This window comes from Pleurodeles waltl, chromosome 3_1 (genome assembly GCF_031143425.1).
Source record: "Pleurodeles waltl isolate 20211129_DDA chromosome 3_1, aPleWal1.hap1.20221129, whole genome shotgun sequence".
Taxonomy (NCBI): domain Eukaryota; kingdom Metazoa; phylum Chordata; class Amphibia; order Caudata; family Salamandridae; genus Pleurodeles; species Pleurodeles waltl.
The window spans coordinates 1,051,716,281-1,051,738,066 of NC_090440.1; the positions used below are offsets into that span (position 1 = coordinate 1,051,716,281).

General features: G+C 45.3%; 1 protein-coding gene across 2 annotated transcripts in view; it reads left to right on the plus strand.

Moving 5' to 3' along the window:
- The window catches only part of CCDC93 (coiled-coil domain containing 93), a 1,008,240-nt gene that overhangs the window by 448,925 nt on the left and 537,529 nt on the right, over positions 1–21,786 (plus strand). For both annotated transcript variants that reach the window (XM_069224342.1, XM_069224343.1), the window contains exon 13: positions 12,683–12,745. In XM_069224342.1, coding sequence (XP_069080443.1) covers positions 12,683–12,745 — 63 coding nt within the window. The remainder of the gene's footprint in view (positions 1–12,682; positions 12,746–21,786) is intronic.

Genomic DNA, 21,786 nt, shown 5'->3' on the forward strand with positions numbered 1-21,786 from the left:
CTCCCTTCCACTCTCACTATGTTTTCATACCCTCCGCTCAATGGAAACTGTTCTTTCACAGTTGTCCAACTTCATCTTCAACCACTAGGTGGCAACAGAATTCTAATAATAGATATGTAGTCAACGCAGTAGCTAAAGTATGATACCAATTGCAAAACATGTGCAAGATCTGCTGTCATCTCATTAAGCACTACCAAAACACTCATTATGCCCTTAGTATGTTGAATTGCTACTGTACTTCACTAGTAAGCCTTCCTGGGTACTGCTTTGCAGCACTTGAGTCCTAAATCTCACAACTAGTCCTCTATACAATCTACATGAGTGTACTTCTATCTCCTTATAAAGTGACCAAGCTGTCTGGCTCTCTGCACAGCTATGTACAAGCTTTTATATTAGTGCCAATGAATGGCATGGCCCCAAGCTTCCTCCCTGATGTCCCATCTCACTCGATCCACTAATCATAAACATATTGTCACCATTAAACCGCACTTGCCATCTCCATTTCAGGACCCACACTTAAGTATAGAAAAAATTTGATGAATGGAATGCTTGAATTAATCTCGGGAAGTCACTTGGACCACATGTCAGTCCATCATTATTTTGCACAACATGCCACCTCAACTCATGATGAACCAAGACTTATTTGATTGTGGTTTGGTCTGTGGTGACATGGTATGCAAAGTAATGATGGACTGGGACGCAGCCTAGTAAGTACCAGTGGCCGCAATTAATTCAAGCAATCCATCCATCACTTTTTTGTGTACTTAAGTGCAACAGGTATGCCTAACTGTGGGTCCCTTGCTCAATGTGCCTCTTGGACCAAGCTACACTCCACTACGAGCTCCAATCAGGGTGAAACTAGTCTTCGGTTACTTGTGTTCCTTTTCAGGGAGGACCTGCCTTGGCAACTCGGGTAGGCTGTATCAAGACTGATTTGCATGCGACTAGATCCAAGCTGAGGTGGCATGATGTGCAAAATACAAAATAATGATGGCCTAAATCGGGCATTCCATCCATCAGTTTTTTTGTGTACTTCAGTGTGACCTCCATTTTCCGGTCATTTCAAAATTACATTGAAAGGTAATTTACTTTACCATGAAAAACATATTAGGTACTGTCCCTTTATACACTTAGAAAAATGTGTGTTTCATGCCTTAGTACTTAATTAGCTGTAGAAATGTTTGTTTTGTAAATGTGTACCCATCCTCACTAGTGGTGACTGCACAACTGATGCAGCTAATCCTCACTTTAAATGTTGATTTACAGATGCTACGTTACTCAGTATTGGAACTTTCATAGATTCATTCACTTGAATCATTCTCCGTTGTCGAACTGGGAGTCCTCCTGTACCTTATAATAGCAATGTAATGTCTAACATAGTGCATGAAGGCCCTAGGCCCTTCTCTTTTGTAACATATCTTAGTCAATTTAAAAAAGAGACCAAACATAGGTTTCAGCTCCTGTGATTTTCTACTGCATGTCGTGCTAGGGAGTCTCAGAGGAGCCCTGCTCAGCTATACCTTTCTACAGTTATTCCTGGAAACATTTTCCTACATTTCTGTGCTTTTTCACTTATACCAAAATAGTTGTTGGTGTCCAGTCTGACTTCTTCTCATCTAATCATGTCAGATAAGGAGAAGTGGCAAAAAGAGGCTTCACTTTGAGGATCCTCATAAAGACTGCATGTACTGTCTTTATCCAGACCATTCAGCTAAGGATTGCAAGGTATGTCGAACATTTTCCAACAAAACCTTAAAAGACAGAGAAGGAAGGCTGCTGATTTGGCCCCTGAAGATAAAGTCCATAAAAGAGCCTGTGTCTGGCTCTGAGAGTGAGGGTTCATCTACATCCTCAAGAAAATCACAAAAAGAGACAGATCTCCCCCTTCTCGTTCTTCTAGTGAGCAGCCCAAGAAAACCTAAAAAAAGACCACTCATGGGTTTTATAAAGGCCTCAGTCCTTCCATATTTCCTTAGAATCATGCACCTTCTGAGAAACCTAAGAAAAAGAAACAACAGTCTATCTCCTCAGAAAGGCTAAAAAAGGCATCATCTGAGCCTCCTATACCACGTCCTAAGGTTCAAACCTCTTTAAAAAAAAAAACACTTCCCCTGTACCATCCTCTGACAAGTCTTTGTTGCTCTACTTTGAACTAAGAGGAAACCCTGCCAAGGAATGCAGCACTCTTAATCTTGGTAATTAATTTATTAAGTTACTTCCCGGATATCAAAGAAAAGCACACACAAATATGAACATGAGCATTTAACTTGAATGCAGTAAAACTTGTAGATGCCAAAATACTCACAGCAGTTGAACAATGAAAGACAGAAAATGTTCAACACTTCAACAATGAATGTATGCATTGAAAATATATGTATGCATAGTCAAGCTAGATAATTAAGAATTGAAATGCATTTTCATGGGGGCTGAATTCTTCACCCTTGCAAGCTTCAAGCCGAGGATCCCTGGACGGCTGAGGCAGGAGGTCTTCCCAACAAGGGATTTTTTTTCCTGAACCGTGCATCCAAGTTCAAGCGAGATCCTTTTACCTCACTGCCAAGTTTCCCAACCTTATATACCTGAAACAAACTCAAGAGTAAGATACTAGCACCTTTCCCCTCCCTTTGGTTATGAAATTCAAGCGCTTGCTGTACTTGGCCTGCGTTGAAAAAATGCAAAGGAATGGGCTCTGCCCCAATGTACATTCCAGAGACAGAGGAGCTGTAGTTTTCCTTGATGAAAACATTCCCAAGCTGAGGCTCGCTTGTCACAACTACCTTTCGCATCCCCCATTTTTTGTTCCAATATGGTGTAACCCTGTGCTGATGAGAAAAGCGCTAACACGTTCTGTGTGCAAAACAAGCTCAGTGCGGAAAAACCCTGCGCTGCCACTGTGGCAGCACCTGAAGCTAAGCACAAAATGCAGTCACTGGTCAAGATGGAGTTGGTGGTCAAATACAGATAGCATTACAAAGTTGTTGATGAGCATTCCACCATCGGAGAGAGCCTCGTCGTCGAAGACAAAGACATTTACAGCACCGTTGACGACGGCAACTACAAGCACTGTCTACGCGCTATGCACTGCTTATTCCTTTACGACAATCCTGGCATCTTCAGTGGTGGCGTTCGCAGCTAGACCGTCGGCATTGAAGATTTTCCACACCTCATTGTTGACAACAGCGACGATGATCCCGCCGTTGACAGCCATCCCACCATCAACATCAGAGAAATCGACGATGACTTCTTCATTGACGGAGCAGACAGTTTTCATGATGTCCATTCTTGTCACCTCATCAACAACCCTGTCATTGACCTCATCGCTGATGGCAAAACCACAGAAATCTGAAAAGAGCGAGTATCTGACCCCATCCCACGCTTCTCCGGGCAAAACAAACCTTCGGATAACGGATATCTGCTGGATGGGGACGATTCAGAGCACAAAGGACCCTTTGGTTTGGCACTCAGCCCCTCTGAACTACTTGTAAAATGCTAAGAGGAAGAAGAAGAAATATTGTATGATGCAGAAGGTTATGATCAGCAGAGATACTATGCTTCTCAGGAGCAATACCAATACCAGGAGGAAATGTTCCTGTACCTTGGTCATTCATCTCAGACCTTCAATTCATGCTCGCTGACTTGAAAAAAAAAAACGTTTACCCTGGCCTGACTTGGTAAGACACACTTCGAACAGCCCTTCTTCAGGACCCAGCAACTTCAGATGAAGACAGGGAGGAAGGAGAGCTCTGAGACAACAACGCGGAGTGAGATGATTACCTCATACCTACACCATCCTCTCCTTCTCCTCCACCAGTGGATTCCCCTTCTGAAGACATTGGGGGATTTCATAATTTATTAAAAAGGGCGGCAAGAAGGTTCGCACTTCCCATGCCCGTTAAGCAGACAGACTACTTTCTTCACAATTTTAAAGAGCCATTTCAAAAGAGCATAAGATCTTTCAAAAGAGCATAAGCCCATCATCAAACTACATTTAGGGAGGGGGCCTTAAAGTTATGAGAAACCCATCCACAGTCACTGCTGTTCTGCTGCGTCTGGACAAAAAATACAAGGCTCCAGAGGACACTCCAGCCTGTCTAATTGACCATCCTAAACCAGATTCCATGATCGTTCAAGCAGCCCAATGTAGATTAAAAAATCCTACCCCAATATCTGCGCCCCCGGACAAAGAGGGTAGGAGCCTGAACAATATTGGGGAGCGCTTCTCCTCAATGTGAGTGCTTCCTGTCAGGGCGGCGAATTCTCTGGCAGTCATAGGCAGTTACGATAGACAACTATGGGCCGACATAGCACCATATCTGGACCAGTTGCCAGAAGAGGCCAAAGCGGAGGCAAAGAAGGTCCTGCAGGAAGATGAGCATGCTTCAGTGGAAGTGATAGACTGTGCCATGGATATCGTCACAACAGCTTTTCAACAGCTTGCAGGGGGCTGCTGTACTTATAAGATAAGTCTGGGTCAAAGCAACCTCTTTCAGACCAGAGGCACATAACAAGATTTTGGATCTTCCATTTGATGGGGAGGCTCTCTTCAACAAACATGTTGACAAAGCCCTTCAAGCAATTAAAACAGATGCGGATACAACTAAATCCCTCTGAACTCTACAATTTAGGAAGCAGCAATTTTATGGTGCCAGAGGTTGAGGTTTTCCATCGCACGTGGGAGGTTTTCAGCAATACAGATATCACTCCTACTCCTCCGCCTACCAACAATTTTGTATGCAATACCCTCAAAAACAGCCACCCAGGAAGCCTACAACAGACCCATGCCCAGAGGCAGGGCAAGACGCCAGGAAAAGATACTGAATGTCGAAAATGGCCTTTCCCAAGCTCCAGCTCCCCTTTTTTACCCTCACCATTCATATAAGGAGGAAGAATATTCCATTGTATTCAGCACTGGCAAGAGAAAATCGGACCAATGGGTCCTGGACCTGGTCCAGTTTGGTCACGCCCTAGAATTCATACAGATTCCACCACCAACCCCCCCCATTACTCTATTTAGGAGCATGTTGTAGGAAGCTGGCTCTGTACATACTATATCAAAATGAGATATAGTGTGCACAGAGTCCACGGGTTCCCCAGAGGCTTGACAGAGGTAGTAGTAGATAATACTAATGATCTATTTGTGGTAGTGTGGTCGAGCAGTTGGGCTTATCAGAGGGTAATGCATTTGTTGTACACACACAAGCAATAGAAGAAACACACACTCAATGACTTAACTCCAGACCAATAGGATTTTATATGGAAAAATATTATTTTGTTACTTTATTACTAGAACCACAAGATTCAGTTCAGAAATAAGTACTGTTGCAGGTAAGTAGTCAACACAGGTATCAATGTAACTTTGTTTCACTTTAGCAAAGAAAACAGTTTGTAAGTAAACAGAGCATATTTCAAAAGTGGACACAGTGCACTTTCAGAACAGTTCCTGGGGGAAGAAAATAAAGTATAGTTTTAGAGGTAAGTACATGACATACAGTTCCAGTCTCTGGGTTATAGGTAGTCCACCGTTGGGGGGTTCAAGTCAACACAGGCCTGCTGGGTGCAGAGGTCAAAGTTCAGCAATTTTAACATGGGCTCCTATGGAGACAGGGGGTACTCGGAATTCGGTCTTCCAGCAGGTAAGTACCCGCGGCTTGGAGGGCAGACCAGGGGGATTAGAGGAGCACTGGAGGGGCCCCAAGTAGGCACCAATCCCACACCCTCAGCGGCACTGGGACGGCTGGGTGCAGGGTGCAAACAGGGCATCTGGTTTCGATTGAAACTCTGAGGGGACCCTGGGGGTAACTCAGGCGCTGCAGGTGAGGTCTGGGGGGGTGTCTCGGGCACACCACCGGTCAGACAGTGAAGAGGGCCGCCTGTTGATCATCACAGCACTGGGTGTTAATTTCTCCAGGGCCTGGGAGCTGTGGGTGCAGGGGGTCCTTTGGCGTCAGTTATCTTCGCCTGGGACATTCGCGGTCAGGGGGGTCCTCAGAATTCGCTCTGCAGGCGTCGTAGTGGAGAGGTCAACCCAGGGTGGGCATTTGGTCGCCGTCACCTAGGAGTCTTCACCAGTCGGTTGGGCCACCTGGACTCGGGTTGTGGGCAGGACTCACTCTTCTGGTTAGCAGAACTTCAGTGACACAGTTAAGCGCTATTGACAACGCACACATAGGCCACAAACTATGAGCACTGAGGTCCTGGCTAGCAGGATCCCAATGAGTCAGGCAAAACACACTGACAAATAGGGTTTTAACTATGAGAACTGGGGTTCTGGCTCCCAGGCTCCCAGTGAGACAGTAAAAACACACTGACACACACTCACAAACAGGCCAAAAGTGGGGGTAACCATGCTAAAAAGAGGCTACCTTCTCATAAGGGTCACTTCAGCTCTGGACACCTTAGGGGTGGTCCTGGCTGAGGTGGTGACTCCTCCTTGTTTTTCCTAATTATCCCTCTGTACTTTCCGCCAAACGTGGGGCTTTGTCCAGGGACTGGGCATCTCCACTATCTGGAGTGCCCTGGGGCATTGTAACATGAAGCCTGAGCCTTTGAGGCTCACTGCTAGGTGTTACAGTTCCTGCAGGTGGGAGGTGTGAAGCACCTCCACCCAGTGCAGGCTTTGTTTCTGGTCTCAAAGAGCACTAAGGCTCTCACCCCATGGGGTCAGAAACTTGTCTCTCAGTGGCAGGCTGACACAGACCAGTCAGTCCGGCACTGAAGATTGGGTAAAATAGAGGGGTCATCTCTAAGATGCCCCCTGTGTGCATTTTGCAATAAATCCAACACTGGCATCAGTCTGGGTTTATTATTCTGATTAGTTTGATACTAAACTTCCCAGTATTCAGTGTAGCCGTTATGGAATTGTGGAGTTTGTTTTGACAAACTCCCAGACCTTATACTTACTATGGTCACACTGTACTTACAATGTCTAAGAATGGACTTAGACACTGTAGGGATATCTTGCTCATGCAGCTATGCCCTCACCTATGGTGTAGTGCACCCTGCCTTAGGGCTTTAAGGCCTGCTAGAGGGGTGACTTACCTATTCCACAGGCAGTGTTTTGTGTGCATGGCACCTTGAGGGGGATGCCATGTCGACTTTGGCAGTGTGCATGTGTTAGGTGAGGGATCCCTTAGGGTGCCACAACACATGCTACAACCCATAGGGACCTTCCCTGGTCACAGGGCCCTTGGTACCACTTGGTACCACTTGGTACCACTGATACTTTTTACAAGGGACTCATCTGTGTGCCAATTGTGGAAGCAATGGTACATTTATAGTGAAAGAACACTGGTGCTGGGGCCTGGTTAGCATGGACCCAGCACACTCTGTCAAGTCAGCATCAACATCAGGCAAAAAGTGTGTGGGGGGGGTAACTGGAACAAGGGCCATTTTCCTACACATGTCCACCTACTCAAATTGGAAGTGCTCACTGCTCAAGGAAGGAGTGTTAGAAACAGTTCCTGTTTCACAAAGAGGGAAGGGATTCTATTCCTGCTTCTTTCTGGTTCACAAAAAGTGGAAGGAATGGCGCCCAATTCTGGATATCAGAGCTTTACACACATATCTCAAGAAACAGTCATTCAGCATGATAACACTACAAGATATCCTGCTATTTCTAAATCTAGGATGTTATATGTCCGCTCTCGACCTCCAAGATGCATATTTTCACATCCAAATTCATCCATCCCACAGAAAATTCCTAAGGTTTACAGTAGCAGGCAATCACTACCAGTTCAGAGTTCTCCCTTTTGGCCGGAAGTCAGCCCACAGGATATTCATGAAGTGCCTGGCCCCAGTTGCAGCATTCTTAAGAAGACAAAAACATCAGGTGTTTCTGTATTTGGATGATTGGTTAGTCAAGGCTCTTTATAGGCAAGCAGCGCAATGATCAACAGCAGCTTGCATGTCCCTGTTCAACCAGTTGGGTCTCACACTGAACTTGAGAAAGTAATTTCTTCAATTTTCAAGAAACATAACTTTCCTAGGTTCAGTAATGGATGCTACACTCAACAAGTCGTCTCCTGCGACGGAAAGGCAAATGAGACTAATGTCATTGGCAAAATCGATTCAAAGAAAAACGCCTCTTTCAGTGCGCCTGAGCCAGTCTCTTTTGGGAAGGATGCCATCTTGCATTCCTCTAATTCCGTACTGCAGGCTACAGATGCCACCCCTCTAGGAGGAATTGGACAGCCAGTGGATATAGGCTGCAGGGTCCTTCGACAATACCATCAGGGTCACGCCAGCCATGATCACAGCTTTATCTTGGTTGACTCATCATCCATTCCTGTCAATCGGTCTGTCTTTCCTCAGCCCATCTTCTCCATTGTTCACCACTATAGACGCTTCTCTGGAGGGATGGGTGGCATACCTTCAGGATCTACAAGTCAGCGGCAAATGGATAAAAAATTACAAGAGCTACCACATGAATCTGCTTGACCTCAAGGCAGTACACCTGGCCTTAGAAGCTTTCCATCCAAAGGACAATACAACAATAATGCACTATATAAACAAACAAGGCGGGACCAGATCACTTCTCCTATCTCAAGAATCAAAAGACATCTGGAATTAGTCCATCCAACACAAAGTGCACCTACGGATGGAACATGTTCCAGGGAAACAGAACACGATTGCAGACTCTCTCAGCAGATAAAGAACACCGCACCACAAGTGGGAATTGGACCAGGAAACTATGAATCAAATCTTCTTACAATGGGGCAAACCGACCTTGACGTATTCGCAACTCCCCAGAACACCAAATGGCGATTCTTTGTAAACTGGGGCACAATCCGGGATCATGGTCAGGAATATATGCTTAATCTTCTATGCCCATTCCCCTTATTCTAAAGTTTCTAAAGAAGATGAAGACCGAACCTTACAGGATACTCATGCACTACCATTTGTTTACAGTACTACTACTTCTATCATCATAAGTGTAAGAGATTTTGCATATGGTGCCTACAAGCACAGATCCAGCTGCTTTCATCATTACCTGAACAGATCCTTCCATATCTATTACATTTAGCACAATCTAGATTAGCTCATGCTTCCATCAATGGACATCTGGCTTCTATATCCCGGTTTAGGCAAACGGACAAGTCACCAGCGCTATGGGCCGCTAGAATTATCAAACCGTTCCCCACGGGTTCGTTTAGAGTGTTCTCACCAGTCGGACCCTCGCATCCGTCTTGGCAACTGAACACAATGTTATTACAGTTAATGAAGCACCCATTTGAGCCCATTTACAGGGTGAATTTAAAGTTCCTCTCCTGGAAAGTGGCTCTTCATGTGGCTGTCTCCTCAGCCAGACCATTCAGCAAGATCCAAGCCTTTACCAATCAAGACCCTTTCCTACAATTTAAGGAAGATAGTGATCCTTCGCACAAACCCAAAGTTTATTCCTAATGTCCCTTTGGACTTTCACATCAATCAACCTATCATTCTGAAGACAATCTCTCCGAACCCTACTGCTTGAGCTGAACAAACTCTTCATTCTATAGACATCAAGAGATGCCTCAAATTTTATCTTGGCAAAACCAGAAAATTTAGAAAATCTACCCAGTTGTTCGTGGCATTCACCACTCCAAGAAGGGGTCGTCCTCTTTCCAAACAAGGTATAGCTAGATGGACAATTCACTTCTGCCACCAGGCAGCAAGAAAACTGTTAAAATCATCAGCTCATGCACACTACTGCCATGTGGTACTGCAACAAACAGGGTGGAGTAGAGTCTTGGACCCTTTGTCAGGAGGCACTGCTCCGCTAAACATGACTGGCACATCAGGACATCACCCTGGTGGTTCAACATCTGGCGGGCTCTTTGAACGCCAGAGTAGCCAAACTCAGCCATCCATGCATAGCCGATCACGAATGGCGTCTCCACCCAGAGGTGGCGCAAGGTCTCTTTCGGCAGTGGGGAGAGCCTTGGTTAGATCTGTTTGCCTGCACAGAGAACGCGGAATGTCAGCTGTTTTGCGCCTTGGAGTTTCCAAGGCAACACTCGCTCAAAGACGCTTTTCGTCTCAAGTGGAACTCCGGCCACCTTTCCACCTATACCATTTCTGTCCAGAGTTCTCAAGAAGATCTAGAACAACCGGGCCCAAGTAATCTTGGTGGCTCCAGACTGGGCACAGGGAGTATGGTGTCCAGAGCTACTAAGCATTGCCACCAATCCTCCACTCAGACTGCCCCTTCGGGAGGATCTTCTGTCGCAGCAGCAGGGGACGGTACTCCACCTGAACCTGTCCAATCTCCGCGCTCATGCATGGATATTGAGCGGCAGCAGTTGACAGCTTATACCTTTCACCCGAAGTTTGTGATGTAATCTTGGCAGCCAGAAGTCCCTTAACCAAAACGATATACGCCTGTCTTTGGCATAAATTTGTGGCATGTTATACCAACAAATCTGTGGATCACCTCTCTGCTCCTCTTTCTGAGGTTTTTTTCATTCTTTCTTTGCCGCAGCAGGGCTCTGCTTTAGGCACCCTTAAGGGCTATTTTATCGCCTATTTCAGCTTTTCTTAGGTTGCCTGATCAACCTTCACTCTTAAAGTCTCATATTGTTAGTAGATTCCTTAAGGGCCTCACCCATTTGTTTCTTCCCACTCCATTTATCATGCCTCAATGGGACATCAGTCTTGTCCTTACTTACTTAATGTGTGCTCTTTTTGAGCTGATGCACAATTGCCCTTTACTGCTCCTTACTTCAAAACTGTTTTTCTTGTTGCCATCACTTCTGCTCGCAGAGTGAGTGAGCGAGCTTCAAGCTCTATCTTCTAAGCCCCCATTTTTGGCTGTGCACCCTGACAAAGTGGTGGTAAGCACTAAGGCTTCCTTCCTTCCTTCCCAAAGTCGTTACACCTTTTCATGTAGGCCAGTTCATCACTTTGCCTACTTTTTACACATCCTTCTCATGAGGAAGAGAGACTCCACCGCCTGGATCCAAAAAGAGCATTGGCGTTCTATCTCAGTCATACTTGGCAAAGAGCAAGCCTGAGGGCTTGCATGCTCATTCCACCAGAGCAACTGCTGCTTCCACTGCAGTAGCACACAGAGTTCCTGTCCTGGATATCTGCGTGGGCATCCTTGCACACATTTATTAAACATTTCTGCCTGGACAGTCAGGTCCGTAAGGACTGTTACTCTGGTCGTTTGGTCCTGCAGGACTTTCCTGTATGATGTTAGTTCGCATCCCGCCTCCGAGGATGGCAATTCTTGGGTTTCTATTCTAAGGTAAGGAATCTGCAACTAGAAGTCTCTATCAGATGTACAAGTTACTTACCTTCGGTAATGATATATCTGGTAGAGACATATTCTAGTTGCAGAAACTGACCCACCCATCCTCCCCACTTGCAAACTGATTTCTGGGGACAGGACTTCCCCATTCAGGGCCTGAGCTCTGGCGCCCCAGTTTCAGTGTTCTTCACGGCTATGCGCTTTGGCATTGAAAGTCATGAAAAGAAACTGATGTCACTGCGCTGAAACGGTGTCTGTGTGCTACTCCCGATGTCATCACGGCAACTACGACGCCAACGACACCTGCGGAGTCGACCGAAGCCACCTATCTACACGCAAGGGTATTGCTCGAAGAAAAAATCTCCGGATCCAGTCTGACACTTGGGGGAAAATTCTAAGGTAACGAATTTGCAACTAGAACATGTCTCTACCAGATATATTGTTACCGAAGGTAAGTAACTTGTACTTTACCGTTCAAAAATGGCTAACACAGTTAAAAGCAAAGTGGTAGCTTTTTATTTATTTAATTATGTATTTATTTGCTAATGCTATCAGTGTGTGTTAGGTTTTGGTCTTTTTTTTCCAGGTGATGATAAATATTATGGCATTATTTTAAAAAAAATAATTGGTTAAACTTTACAGCTGGTAATCAAGTACTGCTGTCAGTTTCAACATCAGAGGAGTGGATAGTCAGAGATAGGCGGTTGAGATCATGCACTAACTAGAAGAGGAGTGGCTGAGGCCGTTTCAAATGAGAAATATTAGTGAACCACTAACATTAAGCCTCAAAAAGTAATTTGCACAAAATGTACAGTGATGTGTATCAGCCCGGCAAAGGGAGGAACACAAATAGTTAGTAATGCCTTCTGGTATGAAAGTACCTTAAGTGGCTTCGTAAGGCTCTTTCGGAAATAGTTACTGCTGGCCTCTATGGGGAGAACCAGTGCAGTTGTTTAAGCAGGTATTTGGTTTAATTAATGCCATAGTCATAAAAATCTCTTGGTCACTTGACCAGAAGTGTATATGCATTAAACTTCATATTATGGCTTGGATTTCCAGATACTTTAAAGAGAAGCAATTGTTTGAAATGTGAGGGGACTGCCATACGCCACATCTGTTTTTTATACATGCAACGTCTTGACATCAAACCTAAAAACAAGTTTTGGCAAAGCGACCTGCATTGGTGACGTCTTAATGTATGCATAAATGCTGTTGCCATGAGTCTGCAACTTTAAAGCTAGATCTGTTGGCTGTCTATGGTACTAGTCATTTTGGTGATCAGTCCACCTATTTAATGATCTCCATTATCTTTAAATTTTGCTAGATGGTGATATACTGTATAGTACAATATATGCAGCTATGTATTTGGTTGTCCGTCATTGAAATGTGTGCATCTATAAAAAAAAAAAAAGAAATACAGCTAACAACAGTAATATGTTTCCATTTTTACAGTTACAAGCTAAATCCTCAGAACTCCATTCTGAATGTACGGAAGCAAAGAAAAAACTTGCCGAGGTAAATCTTCTAAAATGCCTTTTAGCGTGTTTATATTGTACGATATGAAGGTGCGCTATCCCCAATGTTCCTTTCAAAGTTTTAATCAGCAAGGTATAAAACGCCGTCTGTGGAAGAGCTAGTCTGAAGCCTTTCTCTAGGAAGATATTCACACACCTTTGTTTTAAATGATCAATTCGTAATGCAACTGAATACGTTTAACACATGGTCGTTAGTTAACCGACATCTTGAGCATATGTGCAGATGGTCCAGTTTTCCAATGTTCTCTGTTAAACGCTCACAACTGACAACTACTTAGACCTGCAAGTCTCGAGTTAAGATCTCAGTAAGACTAACTCGGATTTCATCCCTCCAGGAACGGTGAATTAATCACATTTTAACTGGGTAATAACATCTTTTGTTTATTGCTCTTAGGCACTGCAAAACTGCACTATGAAGCGCCACATAAAAACTAATTATCACAGCTGTATGTCTTATCTCCCTTCTTTTGAGTTTTGTGGTCACAGTACTTACCTTATCCACAGATTTTCCTGCCTATTTTCCCTTAGGATTTCACACACAACCAAACAGAAGGCATCACTATTACATTTTCTGATGCATGTTCTCATTCCAGAACTTAGTACAGTTAGCATAAATTATTCTTAACCCCTTCATACAGTTGCTGAAATCAGGAGGTGTGTTAATGAAAACGAAGCACGTGCACATCTTCACGTTTCAGAGGAATACAATACATGTGGTGCTACAAAGAATTTTCTGAAGATGATCTATTTATTGAGAAGATCTTTACGTTGTTATATATTATCTCTTCCTTGTGAGATTTAGCAGACATTGTGTTTTCTAATGAATACTTCTTCTCGCAGAGCGGTCTCTCCTCCTTTAGGTAATTCTTCTAATAGAGTTGGATATGCCCAGCAAGAACGACTGGCCCATGGATGAAGAAGATTCAGTGCTGGCATCCTTCTTATCACACTTATGCTGACCTTTATCAAGACAACTACAGGGAGTGCAGAATTATTAGGCAAGTTGTATTTTTGAGGATTAATTTTATTATTGAACAACAACCATGTTCTCAATGAACCCAAAAAACTCATTAATATCAAAGCTGAATATTTTTGGAAGTAGTTTTTAGTTTGTTTTTAGTTTTAGCTATGTTAGGGGGATATCTGTGTGTGCAGGTGACTATCACTGTGCATAATTATTAGGCAACTTAACAAAAAAATATATATACCCATTTCAATTATTTATTATTACCAGTGAAACCAATATAACATCTCAACATTCACAAATATACATTTCTGACATTCAAAAACAAAACAAAAACAAATCAGTGACCAATATAGCCACCTTTCTTTGCAAGGACACTCAAAAGCCTGCCATCCATGGATTCTGTCAGTGTTTTGATCTGTTCACCATCAACATTGCGTGCAGCAGCAACCACAGCCTCCCAGACACTGTTCAGAGAGGTGTACTGTTTTCCCTCCTTGTAAATCTCACATTTGATGATGGACCACAGGTTCTCAATGGGGTTCAGATCAGGTGAACAAGGAGGCCATGTCATTAGATTTCCTTCTTTTATATCCTTTCTTGCCAGCCACGCTGTGGAGTACTTGGACGCGTGTGATGGAGCATTGTCCTGCATGAAAATCATGTTTTTCTTGAAGGATGCAGACTTCTTCCTGTACCACTGCTTGAAGAAGGTGTCTTCCAGGAACTGGCAGTAGGACTGGGAGTTGAGCTTGACTCCATCCTCAACCCGAAAAGGCCCCACAAGCTCATCTTTGATGATACCAGCCCAAACCAGTACTCCACCTCCACCTTCCTGGCGTCTGAGTCGGACTGGAGCTCTCTGCCCTTTACCAATCCAGCCACGGGCCCATCCATCTGGCCCATCAAGACTCACTCTCATTTCATCAGTCCATAAAACCTTAGAAAAATCAGTCTTGAGATATTTCTTGGCCCAGTCTTGACGTTTCAGCTTGTGTGTCTTGTTCAGTGGTGGTCGTCTTTCAGCCTTTCTTACCTTGGCTATGTCTCTGAGTATTGCACACCTTGTGCTTTTGGGCACTCCAGTGATGTTGCAGCTCTGAAATATGGCCAAACTGGTGGCAAGTGGCATTGTGGCAGCTGCACGCTTGACTTTTCTCAGTTCATGGGCAGTTATTTTGCGCCTTGGTTTTTCCACACGCTTCTTGCGACCCTGTTGACAATTTTGAATGAAACGCTTGATTGTTCGATGATCACGCTTCAGAAGCTTTGCAATTTTAAGAATGCTGCATCCCTCTGCAAGATATCTCACTATTTTTGACTTTTCTGAGCCTGTCAAGTCCTTCTTTTGACCCATTTTGCCAAAGGAAAGGAAGTTGCCTAATAATTATGCACACCTGATATAGGGTGTTGATGTCATTAGACCACACCCCTTCTCATTACAGAGATGCACATCACCTAATATGCTTAATTGGTAGTAGGCTTTCGAGCCTATACAGCTTGGAGTAAGACAACATGCATAAAGAGGATGATGTGGTCAAAATACTCATTTGCCTAATAATTCTGCACTCCCTGTATATGAGTGGTCTTGACTCCTCTCCCAACAATTGGACATTTCTTACACCTTAGGCTCTCCTGCAGAGGAAGTTTATTTTATCTTTGTGTGCAGAAAGCAGTTAAAGTGCTTGAATTATGCTTGCCACCTGTTGAATCAAAGCCCAGTCTTTTGATGGCATCTCAGAGCGGTGTTCGGCGGCTCCAGTACCTGTGATATAGTTTAACAAAGGTCTGTTGGAGCCTGTTTTGACTTCATGGGAGAAATCTTTCTTGGGCCTACACAGACATATGGCATGGTGCTATAAGCCTGTGCCCTCTGATTCTAGGTTCTTGTCAATTTGCTAATCCCCTCAAGCGTCATCGGTCTAACTGAATCGGAACACATTACCACTGTCTACTCCAGATCATGAGTCTAAGCGATTTGACCCTGTATGCAGAAAACGTATTGCTTTGGCTGTCTAGTTTTGCACACTGCCTATGCTAAGTGCTTGTCTGTACATCCATACTATGTGGAGATTGGTGTAAATGGCAGTGATTTGCTTTCCTGACCATATGAAAAGCTCAACTCTGATCTGGTGAGTGACAGTTTAGTTTCAGCTGCCTTTTTTCTGCCAACTCATTCCACAGTGATTCTCTACTAGTATGTTTTGATGCATTCCTCAGGTTTTTCGGAGCTGTGTAGACAGCCAATCGCTGCCCATAATGTGGCTGAGTGGTGGGGCAGGCACACACTCACTTCCACCAGATCACGTGTACTCACTCACACCCATTCGTTCACAAGTGCATGCATATACACCCACCAATCACAAGTACATACACATGCACACATCTATTCACAACACGTATGCACAAATGTACATACATTCATACATACCCACTTGTGGCCAACACTTAACAAATACTTACTGGACCCTGGTGGTGACATTGGCTGAAGAAGTAGAGAGGCCGTGGCAGTACCTGGAGGCTTAGGGGAAGGAATGGGCTGACGGAAGGTCCTCCCAAAGGTAGGATCTTCTTTAACTCATCAGAGTGTGGAATGGGGTCAGTGAAAGTTGCTGATCCCAGCACATTCTATAACAAGGCATAACGGATAGATAGTCAAACCTGGGCACTTCAGGTCCTAAAACTGAAGTGCCCGGGTGACAATCTGTTGGTGGTGCTCCCTCGTCATGAGGGTAAGGCTTTCACAATACTTTGCTGGCCTGATGAGGTTATGCCCTCAGGGCTGTGAAATCTTCAGCCCGGCAAAGCGTGTCTCAGGATGCCAGGCCTGTGCATTAGCACTTTTAAAGCACCTGACAGCCTGACCTGGACATGATGACTGAGCAAAGGTCAGCCTGACACACATACACACTCATGCTTGAAAAAGGTGGGGGGAGCGGGGCACTTCCACCCTTAATGATGGACCGCGCCTCTAGGCATGATTACTGGTCAGGATTATGGTGAGGCTCTTCATGGAGAAGACAGTTCCTACCAGGATTTGTTTAAGAACAGTTGCACCATAGCACGCCCACCAGTACTTACCTTTCTAGCAAAGCTGCATGTCCAGCAATGTTGTTACTTCTGCCCTTCTACAGGTGACAGCCCTCAAGGTAATTGCCATTTTCCCAGCCGATCCAGAACCCTCAGTGTAGTGCAGCTTTACTGCATCTTTCAACATATCAGTGGGTCTAAAAGAAAGCAACAACACCAGCATCAGAAGCTCCAATTTCTCACATCTTCCACCAGACACATGATTTTACTTTCTTCTTGATCCTACAGAAGAATGGTCTTCTCAAACCCATTTTGCACTTACGCCTGTTAAACATCTTAGTTCCTCAAAACATATTCAAAATGTACTGTCATTTACGGCTGTCAATGTGGGGTATTAATGTTAGTCTTGGCTTGCCAGGATGCCCAGTTCCATCTGCTCATCCTCACTGTTTCCAGTTGTTAACTTTAGTTCACTGCAAATGTCCCACTACTACCATCACATGGTACTATCTTTTGGACTAACAACTCCACACGTCTTACCCAGTTGTTGGGTCTAGCTTGGAATGGTGAGAGTGGAATGTTGGGTGTGATGAGGTAAACATGATGAATGAAATGTCAAGTGTGAAGTCTGCATCGCTGGGCAGTTGCTGATGGTTAGATATCCCTGCCTGTTGTGTTTCTTCTTTTGTAATAAACTTATTTTCTTCTTGACAGAGTCTGTTCATTAAAAACAGGAACCTGTCAGTGGCGACAAGCAGAAGTGCTGGATGACATGTCTCCTCCAACCGGCATGGAGATATTTTGAATAGTATGTGTGGCCTCCTCTGTAGCCTATTCCTTCTTGACTGCACTTTGTGCCGTACCTTCTGTGTGTTCTTGGATGCCTGCATGACTTAGGAGTAAGGAGATCCTTAGGTGTGTTTCCTGAGTTGGCAGAGCATTCTGTTGTGAAATGTGTTTTTGTTTCAAGGCTTCCGGAGGCCGGTGTCAAGACTATCACATGCGCCTAAGGGGACATGTATGGGCTCCTTTTTGGATTGGGCAAAGTCCTGGAAAAGGCCATCAACCTCCAGCTCATGGACTACCTCGAACACAACAACCTGCTCGACCCGATCTCAAATCCCAATCCGGCCTTTAGACAAACCACAGCACCAAGACTGCGCTGATCGCAGCTACAGACAACATCAGATGCCTCCTCCACATCGGGGGAACAGCAGCCTTCATCCTCCTTGACCTATCTGAAGCCTTCTATACCATCTCCCACCACACCCTCATCACCAGACTTCACAACAGCGGAATCCACGGGGTGGCTCTCAACTGGATTTCTTCCTTCTACTCAGGTCGAACACAGAGGGTCCACCTCTGACCCTGCGTCTCCTCCCCCAAAGTCATAATCTCTGGCGTTCCTGAGGGCTTCTCCCTCAGCCCCACCCTCTTCAACGCCTACATGACTCCTCTAGCCAACATCACACGCACCCATGGGCTCATCATAATTTACTATGCCAATGACACCCAGCTCATCGTTTACCTCACAGACGACTCCTCCACCACAAGGACCAACTTGACATCGCCACTTGGAAAAAGACAAACGGACTCAAGCTGAACTCCGACAAGATGGAGATCCTAATCTTCGGCAACAAGCCATCCCCCTGGGACAACTTGTGGTAGCCCGCCGCTCCACCCACGCCTTCTAACTAGGCATGCAACCTCAGGATCACCTTGGACACACAACTGACCATGAAGCAACATATCAATGCTGTTTCCTCCACCTGCTTCCACATCCTCCACATGCTCTGCAAAAGTTTCCAATGGATACCGGTCTCCACCAGGAAAACTGTCACACTCAACTATGGCAACGCAGTCTACATCGGAACCACAAAGCAGCACCTGAACCACCTCTAAACCATTCAGAACGCAGCAGCAAGGCTCATTCTCAACCTCCCCAGAAGAACCAGCATCACTCCCCACCTCAGAGCCCTCCATTGGCTGCCTGTCCGCTACAGACGCCTCATCAAACTCCTCACACACGCCTGCAAGGCCCTCCACAACACCGGGCCCACCTATATCAACAACCGCCTCACGTTCCACCTACTGAATGGACAACAACACTCAGCCACACTCACCCAGGCTCACGTCCAGCATCTTCCGCAAGTGTCTCAGAGGGTGATTCTTCTCCCACCTCGCCGCCAAAGCCTGGAATCACCTCCCCCTCCACCTCCGCTTCCCTGAAGTACTTCAGAAAGCAGCTCGAGATCTGGCATCTCAACCACCACCGACAGCAGGACAAGGACCACCACACCAGTGCCTGGAGTCCCCCCCGGGGTAAAAAGTGCGTGTTCTACAAGGACTTCTTGACTGATTGATTGATTGATTGATTGTGGGTCCTTTTTTAGAATTTCAACTGAACACCACTTTTAATTGGGCTGCTATTTCTGGCCAGTTTCGGGTGAAGTGGATCACCCAACGCAATCTAGAGTGTGTCATCTGCTTTACAGTGATCAGTGTACCATCAACACAGTACAGGAAGGCTAATCCTGTTTATAATTACCAGTGGTAATCCACATACCATTAACATAGTACAGGAAAGCTAAAACTGCGTGTAATTACCAGCTGCTGATACTGTGTGTGTGTGTCACTGTGATCTGCAACTTAGTAAGTGATTTATCTGTGTAAGTTTGGCCGTCTGTCACATACAATGTGGGTCACAGTGATTTGCACATCTGGACATCTAGACAGTGGATATTATTACATTTTCTTGTGAGCAGCAACCCTATATTTGTTTATGCAGCAAAATGTGTTACCTCCTCTGGTATGTCTGGCAACTCCTTGCTCTGCACCTATTGGTTGGGAACAATGGAAAACGGGTTTTGAGACCTATTTGGAGATCATTGAAGGGATTGTATTTACACAGAAAAAGCAGTTTGTTAATTTGGGTCTTTCCTTAGATAGAGAGGGTAGAAACATTTGGGAACATTGACTTGTTTCCACTGTGTCGGGGGAAGACAATGCTGTGGATGAGTATTGTTGGGAATAGGGCTGTTAGTTGTGTGGCCAGAACAAGTAATAGTTCCTCAATTGTCTTCATTGGGAGCTTTACACCCCGTTGTAGCGCTTCACTGTCACAGCGTAGCAAGGCGAAGCAGTTTAAGCCTTAATTAACGGAATTTGTGTGGACTAGTAATCACCAATCACTGGCATGCGATATTAACGGTGAATAAACGGTTGTCCTGTCAGTACTTTTTTTTTAGAAAAAGGAGAGGTACCCTTATTACACACACACACACACACACTACGAAATACTGTGCAATAATTTACAAATATGCATTGGTAGATAGAACATACAATAGATGACATTATGTAATCACTGGTGACCCTCCCATCAGAGGGGTCACCAAACATATCAAGTGAGTTTCTACAGCCACTATGTATTCACAATATTATTTTGGCATGGATCATTGTAAAAATAGTGAATATGATTTATCAATAAAAAAATATGTGATCATCATGCAAACCTAAAAAAAAAACATTTATCAAGAATTAACTTTGTGTTTGTGCATCCTTTCATATATTTGGCATTAAGCTGCAATGGTCAGAACAAACCCTTGATTGCATCACAGTGAAATGGCAGGCAACCATACAATCAGCCCCTAGACAGCATAACCACTGGAACAGTGCATTATACATTTTTATGCTTTCCAAACTTTTACCATACACAAAGGCATTAGAAGGCAAACTACTCCTAGCTGTAGAGCAGAAGCTCCAGCCATGTGAGAGTTTGAAAATGCATTGAACAGTAGTAAAAGTGATGATTTTGCCGCCCCGAACTTAGTGCGAGAACCCAGAAGATGGCTTGAAACGCAGGAGCACGCCATGCTGAACAATTTGGTGGTGGTCACACTATCCCAGGACCACCACAGGGTGAGATATGGGCAAAAACGTAAGTGCACACAGGGCCCAGCAAAGCATTATGAGGTGAGTCTTAGTGAAGGGATGACTGTTATAGCCAGCGTCTCTCCCGCTGGGGAGAGCAGCGGTGATGTGTTCCTTGTTTTTCCTTATGAGCGGCCTCGAACTGCGTTTTGCATTGCTTTGTTGGGGTTGCCCGGTCCCACCCGCGTGCCCCAGAGCTTGCCATCCTAGGAGAGCAGCAGGGGAAGCCCACCCCTATCTCCCCACACCTGCAGCCTAACTATGTGCTGCTGCAGGAGCCAGCAGCCTTTCTTTGCGTCTGCCCCCTCCACCGGGCAGATGTGTACTGCAGGGGGCCACTTCCTGCTGCATCCCAGGGCCCAGGGATGGGATCCCAGACCCCTCCTACTTCAGGGGGAAAACTCAACAGCGCCTCCCCCTATGCTCTCAATATCCTGACCCTGGGATGGGGTCCTGAGCCCCTCCTGTCTACAGTAGGGAAGAACAATGGCGCTTCCTTGCATTCTTGCAGTGCTGGGAGTCCCCAGTCACCTTTTTCATAAATCCACCCCTGGAGGATGGAGTCCCCGGGTGAGCTTGGACTCGGGAAGAGGATTACCCAGGGGTAATCCGATCAAAAGGCAGTGGAGCCCCACACGCTCAGAGGGAGGAAAAATGAGTCAAAGGTTGCCAACTTACTTTAGAATGCCATAACTCTGACCCCATTGGGGCGATTTGGACGATCCTGGGCTCATCTTACTCGCAGTGGCAAACTTGCTCCCCTAGGGTCAGTTGCAACAACTCTCCTCACCTCCAAAGCAATGCAGTCCTCCAAAAGCTGGTCCTCTTGGCTCCCTTCCCAGGTTCTCCTTTGTTGGTGGGCGCAAAAAAGTCCAGGCCTTCCCTCAACTTTTCCAGCCTTACTGGCCTTTAGGGAGACCAGCTGGTCCTGGGGTCAGATGGACAGAGTCCTAGGTCCTCAGTGGGAGACAGGGGGTTCCTCCTTCCACTTGCCAATGACAGTCCCAGAATCCTACAGTGAAGCTGGTAGAAACTCCACAGGCAAGGAAAGAACCTTCCCCTTGTGCAAGAGTTTATAAAGGGGAGAGGAAGGTTTC